The following is a 12356-nucleotide window of genomic DNA, read 5'->3' on the forward strand; positions in this document are numbered from 1 at the left end:
CTTGATATCTAAATAACCTTGTTTCAGCCTCCACCCAAAGTTTAAGCACATAATGTATTAAAAGGCCTGTAAAGTTTCACTAATAGGATATACAAGGACATAAATACTAAAACGCCAAGTCTCTGAAATACTCCAACGCACAGTGTAAGCCGCAACACTGTAATTCACCAGAAATGACACTCAACAGTGGGCATGGCGTGTGCATCCACAGCTCCACTTCAGTACCTTCTCAAAGAACAACTGCACCCAGGGTTGCCAATTCTCACCGTTTTATTAGGCATTTGCGACATTTGCTAGTTTTCTTGAAGCCCAGCTTCAGGAGTCAAGTGATAAGGTGAGAACCTCAGCTTTCATTTAAATATATATATATATTAGTTTCTAGCCCTAATGGTCTGGAGGAAAGCTTGAAAAATTGCAATCTGAGTATATCCTAAAGGGTATATCCTATATCCTTCAGAAACCAGAAGACAAATTTAAAAAACCCAGCTTGTATTTTTCTTTTAAATGTCATGATCTTTTGACAGCTGCCTGACTCATGATTTTTGAGCAACTGAGGTTGGCAATACTATACATCTTGCATGCCAATATCTATTCACTGCTAAAATATCACAACATCCAAAAGAATTTAAAACTCTAAAGGAAAAGAGCCACATCTGGTATAAAATCTCATAGCTCCCATGACTGTAATGTAGCTGTGATACCACCAGCTGAGGACTGCACCATTGCCTCCAAGAGCCAGGTTTTTGAAGGGATTTAGGCACCTACAGAGGCACAGACTGCCGAGGCACCTAAGTCCCTACTCAAGGCTAAAGATGCAGTCATTACAAAGATTGCCAGCTTTCAATATCTCAGCCTTCAAGTACAGGCTTGCTCGATGAAAAATGGAAAGAGCCCATCATCGACTCAGGTTTTGTATGGTATCGGGATCAGGTAACATCATGGTGCAATGGAATTAAGTGATTCTAAAAATCCCAACTACCTCTCAACTGTACCAAATGATAAAGATAAATCGTTTATTAAAAGACCCTAATCTACTCTAAATTACTGAGCATATATAAAATCATTACACTGAGCCCACAGTCAATAATATCGGTGTTCAGTAGGAGTTTATCCCATACCATTTCATGCTTCCTGTGCTGCTATTCTTGGGTTTTTCATGGAGCGCTAAATTTTCAGATTCGAACAGGGATTTAAGACAACTTGTCCCCTCTAAAAATCAAAGGAATTAGCAGTGAATGATTTAGCCACAATATTCCCACAGAGCAGAGTCAGTTTTGTGGCTAGATCTCAGTCAATGATGACTAGTCAGAGATTTTGCACACATTTGAGGCATGTACTTACATAAGCACCATTTTGTGTGTTCCATAATTGCCAGGGCAGTTAGACAAAAGGGGTGAAAAGTGTTTAGCAAGAGATTCACTAAAAATTTCTAAATAGTTTGTATAAGGTCTTAAGAGTTCTGCAGCACCACTGAAAAAGACTGCATACTTGGACTCAACACCAAACTGTACCCTACTATCTTGGAATACAGGCAACCCCTATTAACACACAAAACCTATTCTTCCCCCCCGCAGCCTACGCCCAAAAGCGCCATTCTTGTCAGTAAGCAATGAAATGAAACCCACACAAATCCTTCCCTCTAAAGTGCCACAGGATTCTAGACAATTTCAACATGCAGCCTGCGTACCAAGAAGATCAGTTTGAAGGAAAAGTCCCATCACGTGCACACCTGTAGCCTCAAATCCAAAAACAACTTGGGAAACTGTAGCAGAGAAAACGCAGCTACTCTACAACAAAATATTATGCAAAATATTAAAAACAAATAAATCTGAGAGCTTTAAAACCCATAGCTAGGGACTTCTGGCCCAAACACACTAAGCTACGATTGCAAAATGTTTTGCTTACAAATAGCTGCATGTGCAAAGATACATACCTGTGCATGCAAAATGGTGACACATTTGTCCTCTCTACTGTTTGTTTGGACATGAATATTTTGGGGGTGCATGTAGGTGCTTGAGTTTTAAAACCTAACTTAAGACAAACTCACAATCCCTTTTAAAAAGAAAAAAAAGGGGGGGAAAGGCCTTTGCAAATGGAAACCACTTAAAAAAACAAAGGATTTTATTGTATTTATTTGCTTTTCTCCTATGGCTCCTACTCCAAATAATATGGTAAATGGTTTAATTCCCTCAAAAATGACCAAGTTACAAATAATGACTGTTCTCTATGCATGATTAATACATGGAGAACAGAAAGAATTTCAGATGCCTGAAGTTTCGTTTGTCATATTTCTTTTTCAAAACACTATTTTCCCCTCCTTAAGCCAAATTTCAGATAGCTAGAAAGATACTACAGTATTGTGGTCCTTTGTTCTTGGGGATTCAGACTACTCTATGGATGTGCTCGTTACACAATAGAAAAGCCAGACCAAATAGTACCACGCCCAAGGTAAAATTTACATTGACTTCAAAAGTGTACCCTGCAGAAGAAAACGTGGGAATTTTTTGAAGACTTTTACCGTTTTGTAAGACACACACTATACCAAAAACACCGTTTTTGGTACAGCATGTTTTTGCCTGGTACAAAGCAAGCTAAATGTAAGCTTTTGTATAACTAAAATACCAGAGGTAGTATCCAGTCAAAGGCCCCTAACCCACAATGTTACCCTATCATCTGCAGTAGTTATAGCTTAGTCAGAATACTTACTCAGAAAACAGGGAATGAGAACTATACAACTTACATTTTTAATGAAAGAAGGAAAATATAATTTTTAAAAAGTTAATTAAATTACCATATAGAGGGAATTATTCAAGACCTAGAAGGCCTAAAGTTCAGATCTTTTATTTCCTCCCTACGAGAACTGTGAGCAACCCTTGTCTCCACTCCACTTGCCTGCCCTATTGCATCTTAGACATGGACAAGAATCCTACTTCTGGACAGTGACAGTTTTGTCAATTACACCACCCCGAGGGCACACAGGGACAGAGCATCATGGACACATATGATTCCAGGACAACAAACACCCCCTGTAAGTTGGGGATCATCCAAACTGCCCATCTGGATTTGATAGATGTTGAAACCTTTGTTCTTGGAAGACTGAATGTTTCCAAGGGGAAAAACAAAACAAAAAAACAAAACAAAAGCCCAGTATTGTACCCCAAAACCAAAAATGTTATTTGAAGGCTGAATTCAAAATTTTGGCCTGCCAGCCTTAATAGTGTATTCTTAAAAGAACTTCTCCCACGCCTCCAATTTTCTTTTCACCCCTGGACACAGACATGCAGCTGGACCAAAACAAGATGCCAGGCCTTAGTAGACAACCGAAGCACTGAAATGCAAATAAATGCACTGATTTTAAATGGATCCTCTTGCTGTACCTTCTAAAGTGTACTAAATACATAAAGAGAGTATCTAGCTCAGCATTTCTCACATGTAGCCACCGGTGCTTTTCTTGTGGCCACAGCCTCCTGGGCTGTAATGGGGTGGGGATGGGCGGCAAAATAGTGGCCCCTCCTCTTTCCTGTTGCTCCTGGATGCACCACCTCGGTGTTCATTGCTGGGACCACCAGCAGGGGTTGGGCTCTGCCCCCCTCTGGAGACACCTAGGGTTCAACGCTGGAGGAGAAGGCAGCCAGTGAATTCCCCACCTTCCTGGGGCAGTGGGGCTCAGGCTTTAGGCTTCAGCTCTGGGGTGGTGGAGCAGCAGGTTCTGGTTAAGGGGCTGAGGGCTCCAACTCCAGGCTCTGGCCGTGGGGCTTTAGGCCCCAGCCCCCCCACCCACCATTGCCCCTGGCCCCTGCTGCCACCCCCGACTCCCCCATTTGGGACTTAATTTGTCCTCTGGCTTGACAGGGCTGAGTCAGTCTGCTGTGAAAAGTGATACTTGCATGTTTGTTAATATCACTTTTCACAACAGACTTACTAGCTAACAATAAATAAATTACAGTGATTTGGATGTGTCTATGTGCATAATTATTTGTTTTTCCTAAAGCTAATTAAGTATTTTAGGGGAAAGTGTGAGAGCGGCCACCAGCAAGAGTTGGTGGCCACACTCTGAGGCCACCAAAAAATTTGTCCTGAGAACTCCTGTTCTAGCGGACATTCTCAGAGGTTTTGGAGACCCCCTCAAGCACCATGAAAAGCAGTATTAACCCAGCCCTCAGCGCTGGAGGTAATCCAACCACATTATTCATGCTGGTCTTTTGCTTCAGTTTTTGTAGCCTTAACTTCATGTTCTTAAACTAACCTGAAAAAGAGACCAGAAGACAAATAAGTACAGCCCTGGTAATCATTAGAATACAGCCCTGTTCTGCAGTCCTGAGTCATTAAGCAAAATTCCCAATGAAGCCAATGGGTGTTTCACCTAATCAGGGTGTAAAGCACGTAGCCCTAATTAGGAGTTGTGTTACGTGTGACCAAGCATTCATAAGAAAGCATGCTTACACAGTCCTTTCCTCCCTTTGTAATCCAGCTATAAGATTAGCCCCAAATCCTGATTTCAGAAATACATGAAACATAGGAAGTGATTTGCCGGTGTCAGTCCTTTCATTACACATCTTTGAGGCAGCACAACGGATTTCAAGAGAAAAATCAGCACATGTACACGGCATGTGTACAAGATAGCAGTATGTGTGGGGGAAGAAAACTGTTTAGATACATCTTTATTTTGCATGTGTGCGCGCACAAACACTGAGAGGTAAATATCTCTTCTCGTCCATATAAAGACTAATCACATTTTCGTAGCATAACTCAGTGCGGATCATTATTAGAGAAACTAGCAACACTTCCCTGGTGTGCTGTACATCAACAGCATCAACAAATGGTGGCACTGAAGAAATCTGACACATCCCAATCCAGCTGGCATCTGCATCTACTTAGCCCTCTTTCCGCCATCACCACCTCCCCCAGTATGTCACCAGTCACAAGGCCTTCATTTACAAAAAACTACATTCTTTATCTATTAGCATGACCAGGAATTGGAGTGAGGAAGGAAAGTGTGGGGGTGTGCACATGGGAAGGGAAACAGCATTTTTACGTAACAAGGCAGAGCTTTCTTTTTTTTTTTTTTTTGGGGGGGGGGGGGGGGCGTTTAAAAACGAACAAGATTAAACCTTGCACAAACTTTGTTCCATCAAAACACATTTCTTCTCCCCCCGCCTTTCCCCCAGAACATTGTAAGTAACACAAAAGATCACATTACAAATGACAGCTGTGGCTCTTTTGGAAGGTGGTCTCCATCTCAGAGGTAGTATATGTTCCTCACGGCCTAAGTGGTTGCTATGGTAAGTACACTTTTTATTGAATCGCAGAGTGAAACAGCTCTTAAAAATCCCCATAAACAGTCAAAATCCACAGAAGAGTCCACCTCAGGCTTCCTGGAAAAAGGTTTCCAGAATGGATAAGAGAATTTAGAATCTATCAATTTTTTTGAGGGGGTGTCAACTCATCTATCCCTCATCTGCACATGCGTCAGGCATATGGTAAAGCAGCATTTAAATGAGATGGGGTGCTGCAGGAAGGGAGACACCAGCAAATTGCTTGTGAGCTCTCCCGAAAGGGGCACACTGTGTCTGAAGGGAGGGAAATTGTTATTTATAAAGGGCAGAGCCTATTCTGAAGAGTAACAGACTTCAGTGAAACCTGAAATTCAATTACACCTCCCATCTTCATCTGCATTTTTAGATTCACCATTTAAATTGCAATCACATATAAAAATAGGTGACAACTTATTTACAAGCAACACTTGACCTACCTTCAACACGTATAATCCAATAGCAAAAATCATCCACCAGAATCTATTAAAATCTTTCTTTCCTCCTCCGATAAACAAGTCTGTCACAGCAAAATTTAAAATGAAAGACTAGCGATGTGCATGTTGCCCTGTAGTTTGCTTTGCTGTGGCAAAGGACGATAACCAGCCAGCCAGCAGAGGGCACATGAGTTATCAAACCCAGTTCCCAGAGGAATGTTTTCATCTCTGATGACCTTATTGACGATGGATTGATAAACAACTAAATAAAAGGCAGATTCTTGTTGGCTTATTCACCATTAGAAAATAAGTGATAGGCTGGCATGAGGGAGGGGGGAAGAAGGCGAGGAATTTTGTTTGTAGACCAGATAAAAGAGGTAGCGAGGTAAACGTCTTTCTTTGAGCTCGTAGTACAGCAATAGCACAAACAACAGGAAGGAAAAATAAAATCCTTTTAAAAAGTGAATAACCAGAATTTGGCATTGACCATTTAAATATCAGCACAGTCTACATTTCGCTCTGCCTTATTCAGGTCGGTTTTTAAGACTATTAATTCAAAGAGTTATTAAAACATTTTATCAAAACTATTTAAGACGCTCATAACAAAGGGTCTGGGACTTTTCACGTTTAAGAGACACAAATATTTTTTTTAAAAAGACATTTCTAAGTTATTTTCATTTTTTAAAAAAAGTAAATTAATATCTTTCAAGTGTCTGATGTGATCTCTCAACTATATCAGCTTTAGATCCGATATCAAAAATACATGAGCAGTTTCCTTTTTGCATAATTTCACCTACGTATCCATTAATTATAAAAAAAATAAAGTCAAAAACATGAGATCTGATGATAAAATATATTGAAAGAAATATTCTAACAAGCTGTGAGCCATCTTCTCAAGAGGTTAATTTATCAGCTCAACATTCAGAACTGATGGGCTCATTAGCTAAAATTTCATAAAAACCAGATATAGGTGAATGTGAAAGAGTTTGGGCAGTCATAGTTGCATAGTGCAGTATACAAATAACAATTTGTTTCTTTTGGACATTATTTAAACACATACTCACATGCGGCTTGAACACTGTAACATTACCATCACTTTTACTGTATGGGAAGAAATTTAACTACAGTAGCAGAATTCAACAATGGAACTGGATTTTTCTTGAGATGAATTGTAAACATACCATTTGCTGACATTCAGTGTTTATACTAAGTGAAAATGCACCAGAAAGAAAAGATTTTTGCTGTTGTTCATTTTAAAATATTTTTAGCTTGATCCTAACAAGACTTTATTTGGGTAAGACTCTGCCTGACTAACTCCCCACAAGATTTGTCTGAGTAAGGACTACAGATCAGGCCCAGAATTCACAATGCTTCTTGGAGGTGGTTTATTTTTCAATATTCTCCCAAACCCAGTGTTCATTTCAACAGCTGGAAAGTTAGAATTGTAAATCAACTGGATTGGACTTACATAAAATCAAAATAATTTTGGAGAGTGTAAATTTAAGGGGCACTTAGCTTCTTCACTTTTCCAAAAAGCAAGAGCTTATACGCCATGGATAATATTTTGAAGTGCTGCCCAGCAACAGAAAACTCATTCCCCACCCTTTACCCTGGGTTTGGCTTGCCCTTTTCTGTGTGTTGAGTAAAAGAAAAAGGATGACAAGCAAATGCTGTTAATGTCAAATGTCTTTTTTTTTTTTTCAACCAAGGAAGAATGTCTTCTGAGTTTACTTACAACGATGTGTGCTGGAGATGGAGACCTAGCATCCTTGAGGGCTTGTCTACTCTGAAGGCTCCCTGCCTGAACATCAAGCAGTGGCCATTTCATCTGGAGATACTGGATGGGAGAAAACAAAAATGGGAAAAGAAAAATGAGTTCAGAAAAGAAAGACAAAATAAAACAACAAATCCTAGCTAACATGGGCAAAAAAGATATAACTTAAAACATATGCAAGGAACTGAAACGAAAAACAAAGAGACGGCAGGTACCTTTGTATGGTTATGTGAAACAAAACTGGCCCAGAACACTAACGTTTTCATTCATTTCATTTCATACAGCAGCATTTTCAAACAGCAGAATAAGGAAATAAAGCAAATTGAAAAGACAATGTTATCTTGAATGAGTTTATTAACAAATCAGATCTGGAAGAAGAAAAAACACAGAAATAAAATAGCTGAGAAACTGAGAGGGGCAGGGGGAAGGGAAGGAGGGTGGACAGTCAAGTCTTTTAAAAAAAAAAAAACCCAAAATAAACACAACTCCTGAATCCCAGCATATTATCATCTCACAGTAAGAATTTATTCAGCAAATGCCAATAATAGTAATAATCAACTTCTATAGCTCTTTGTGTCTTCAAAGCACCATACCAACCTCACCGTGCAGTTCTACTCTGAAAGGCAACTCTGTATTGACCACTGTGAGGTGCCATGTTTATTTTCTCTCAGTGGCTTTCAGATCAAATGTTCTCAGTTTACAAGTTTATTTTGTGCTACCTTTGCAAACTCAACCCGGGGTCTGTAAGTCAAAATGGATTATTTCCTTCTTGGGCATCAAACAACCCAATTCTTGATGGCCCCATCCTGAAATAAAGCTTTTCTGAACCCCCTCTTCTGGCCCTCAAACAACCCCCCAACTCAAAGCAAGCGCCACACCAACTCAAAGCAGCACCAGACCCTGCCAAACCAATGCAAACATCTGTAGACATATTTCCACTGCTGCGACGATCCACACCCTCCATAGCACACCTTTCAAAATCCATGATTCCTACACATTCCTATCACAACATCTGGTGTACATCATCCAGTGCAGTGAATGCCCCAATTGCAACTAAGTGGTTGAAACCAGACAATCACTATGCTCTCGACTGAACTCACACAGGAAAATGATAAAAGACAAAAACACCACATCTCCTGTGAGTGAAGACTTTTCACAAAGTGATCACTCTACATCTGACCTATCAATCCTCATCGAAAACCTGCACAACACTTTTAAAAGGCGAGCCTGGGAGCTCAAATTCATAACTTTGCTAGACACTAAAAATCATGGTTTTAATAAAGATACTGGATTTATGGCTTATTACGTCCATTGTAACCCACTAACCTCACTTTTCTGTCCTATGATTTACAGTGTTGTTAACGGGCCATTTCACCTTGAATGGTCCCATAGTACATGTGCTAACTACTTATGCTGAATTATCTGTTGGATCTTGTATTTAGCTGTGAAACTCTGAGCACCTTTCCCAGAGCTGAAGAGCAGCTTTGTATAGCTCAAAAGCGTGTCTCTCTCACCAACAGATGTTGGTCCAATAAAAGATATTACCTCACCCACCTTGTCTCTCCAATAGCCTTCCATGACACCTCTGCAACCTCACTTCCTTCAATGGGTTTGCATAGGTGTAACTGATTGGCACTCTAAGTGAAACTTAAACTATCTGGTTGATTATACACAAGAAGAAATAAGTACAGCTCACTCTGTCCTCTGTCTTGATTCTGTGGGTCACTGAAGTCAGCAGATAGGACTCTGAACATACAGAAGAGTAGATAAGCTCAGTAAGAATGTGCTGTTTTTACTTAGTTCTTTTTCAGAATTGAACCAAACTTCAAGAAGCAATGGAGTTTTGGCACTGACTTCACTGGGAGCAGATATGGACTTCAAGTTCTGCACTAGGACATGCATGTCTTCCCATTAAAGTCACTAGAATCACTGACATGCACCTGAGTGAGAGCAGAAATTGGCCCCCCAAAAACTAGCAGAAGTAGTATACCCACAGTTCTCTGAGATATGCAGCCAGACAGACGGATCAGGCTGTGGAATAGTTTTCTCAAGGGACATGGTGAAAGCCACATTGCTTGGAGACGTTTAAAAACAAACAGAACAAAGTTCTGGAGGACATACTGTAGTGGGACTTCCCTGGACTGAACCCCCATTGATTTAACAGGTGACATCTATTCCTATTTCTGTGCTGCACCTGTTATATCCAGTGTCTGCATCTATTTCATTCCATGTATTTAGCAGGATAGTAATGCCTTCATTTATGTGCATACAACATTTACTAGCGTGAAGGACCTGGTAGGTGCAAGGCTGTATGCACTGTGGTGACAGTCAACACGAGATGCACTATCATTTCCCATCACTTCAGCTATGTCTACACTGCAGTACAAGACTTGGCCGGAGTCAGCTGACTTAGGCTCGTGGGGCTCGGGATGCAGGGCTAAAAATAGCAGCGTAGATGTTCAGGTGCAGGCTGGAGCCCAGGCTCTGAGATCCTGTGAGCATGTAGGGTCTCAAAGCCTGGGCTCCAGCCCAAGAAACTCAAAGAGTCAGAGACTCAGTGTTGCAGGTTTTTTTATTCAGTGTAGATATACTTTTGGAGAGTCTCATATTTTCAAGCTTTGGAATTCAAAGAAATAAACATGTGGTTTGTGCCCCTTTGAGTACTTAAAGTTCCATGAAAAATTTGTTTTTATTAATCTTCACATTTAGGATTTCGGCAAATTGGAGTAGAACCTTCCAGAATTTCTTTTACCAAAAAAAAAAACCCAACACTAACAAAAACTATAATTATTTTGGAGAAGCAATGTTGCCAACTCACCATTTTAATCACAAGTTTCCCAGTGTTTGAAGTTTAAGCAAAGGCCCAGCTCTCGGAGACAAGTGATTACGAGAGAATCTCAGCTTTTATGATTGTTATTGTTATTTTAAGAGTAAGAATCTACCCATCCTGGTTTTGGACAAAAGCTGGAAAATGTGCCCTGATTGCACCCTCGACCATGGGTTCTCAAACTGGGGGTAGGGACTCCTCAGGGGGTCACAAGGTTATAACATAGGGAGTCACAAGCTGTCAGCCTCCACCTCAAACCCCACTTTGCCTCCAACATTTATAATAGTGTTAAATATATAAACAAGTGTTTTTAATTTATAAGGGGGGGTCGCACTCAGAGGCTTGCTACGTGAAAGGGGTCACCAGTACAATAGTTTGAGAACCACTGCCCTAGACTAGAGATTCAAAAAGCAGAAGGCAAACGAAAAGAACCTAAAACGTATCATTTAAAAAAAAAAGAAAAAAAGAAAGAATCTTAGGATTTTTTTTAAAGACCAATCTCATTGTTTTTTGGGGAGTTTGAGTCATGATTTTAAACATCTGAGGTCGGCAATACCAGGCAAATCAATTACTGAGGCTTGAAAACTATCAGGTACTGTACACATGGTGATTGTAACATCACCATATAAACGTGTCTAAGAAAAAGTAAGTACAAGGCACTAAAGGTCTGCGTGTCAGTTCCTTCATAAGGGGTTACACTGAAGGTCACAAACCCACTCCAACTAAAAGAAATAATGATACATGGATTGACAGACCACAACAAGTAATAGCTCCCCAAAATTTTCAGCAGCATTTTTAAACATTTAGAGCTGGTGAAAGATGTTGTTTCGTCACCCGAGAGTCTGAAGTTTGCTGGATATCCACAGAACAGGCACACGCACAAGGTAAGTGCCCCCCACAGCACCCCTTGATGTGCCTCAGATCTGACCGGGATGACCATCTGCAAGGCAGGGATTAGTTCCACCACTGCTAACACGCAGTAAAGGCAGTAAGCGCCAGGTATCCTGACGGTTTGTGGGAAATGGGCACTAGACCATTAGAAATTGGAATGAGGCATTTTTCCTAGCCCACCAGACAGCCATCAGATGGTCATGAGTGATTTAAAATATTGCTACAAGAGTGACAAAGCCACAAAGAAACTCAGTTTGTCAGCAGTTTTAGCAGATAGGTCAAGGACTGAGCAGGCCTGGTCACTGGAGTACTTTTTTGTCACTAGGCTGCACCCCCCCCAGGGCACATTCAGATGCCCTGAACATGCAGCGTGGGGAAGTTCATATTAGACTCTTTCTACGCGCTAACTATTATGTGGCTAAACAAAAGGCTGTGGTCTCCAGTGATCAATTCAGAACCTTTTAGTGGCACTAAATTCCCTCAGAAAGAAACTCCATGTGAAAGTAGGGTTCCTAAGTGTCCGGTTTTGGAACGGACCCTGGCAGCTCCGGTCAGCACTGTCGACCGGGCCGTTAAAAGTCTGGTTGTCGGTGCTGCGAAGCTCAGGCAGGCTAGTCCCTACCTGTCCTGGCTCTGCACTGTACCCCAGAAAGGGCCAGCAGGTTCGGCTCCTAGGATGGGGGGGCCACGAGACTCCACGCACTGCCCCCATCCCAAGCACCAGGTCTGCACTCCCATTGGCTGGGAACCAGGCAGTGTCTTCAGGCGAGAACAGCACACGCAGAGCCACCTGCCATGCCTCCACCTAGGACCCAGACCTGATGTCCGCTTCCGGAACGCAGTGCAGTCCGTGGTGCCAGGACAGGCAGGAAGCCTGCCTTAGCCAAAAATAAGCCTGCATCCCAACCCCGAGACCCAACCTCCTGCCCCAGCCTAGAACCCCCTCCCACACCTTGAATCCCTCTCCCACACACCCCAGCCTTGAGCCCCACCCCCACCCCCTCATCCCCACAGCCCCAGAGAACCCTAACCCCCCTGCACCCCAACCCCTGCCTCAACCCGCAGCCCCCTCCCGCACCCTGAACCCCTCATCCCCAGCCTCACCCAAGAACCCA

At 41.7% G+C, this 12356-nt stretch overlaps 1 protein-coding gene across 45 annotated transcripts in view; it reads right to left on the reverse strand.

Annotated features, from left to right (window-relative positions):
- TCF7L2 (transcription factor 7 like 2) overlaps nt 1–12356 on the reverse strand; it is a 206590-nt gene that overhangs the window by 122111 nt on the left and 72123 nt on the right. For 41 of the 45 annotated variants that reach the window (XR_012669427.1, XR_012669428.1, XM_048857892.2 and 38 more), the window contains exon 4: nt 7485–7586. The exons of the other annotated variants lie outside the window; for them this stretch is intronic. Coding sequence is in view for 39 of the 41 variants with exons in the window: in XM_048857892.2 (XP_048713849.1) it covers nt 7485–7586 (102 nt within the window). In the remaining 2 variants the exon portion in view is untranslated. The remainder of the gene's footprint in view (nt 1–7484; nt 7587–12356) is intronic. 45 annotated transcript variants of the gene reach the window in all.

The sequence above is a fragment of the Caretta caretta genome, chromosome 7 (assembly GCF_965140235.1).
Source record: "Caretta caretta isolate rCarCar2 chromosome 7, rCarCar1.hap1, whole genome shotgun sequence".
Lineage (NCBI taxonomy): Eukaryota > Metazoa > Chordata > Testudines > Cheloniidae > Caretta > Caretta caretta.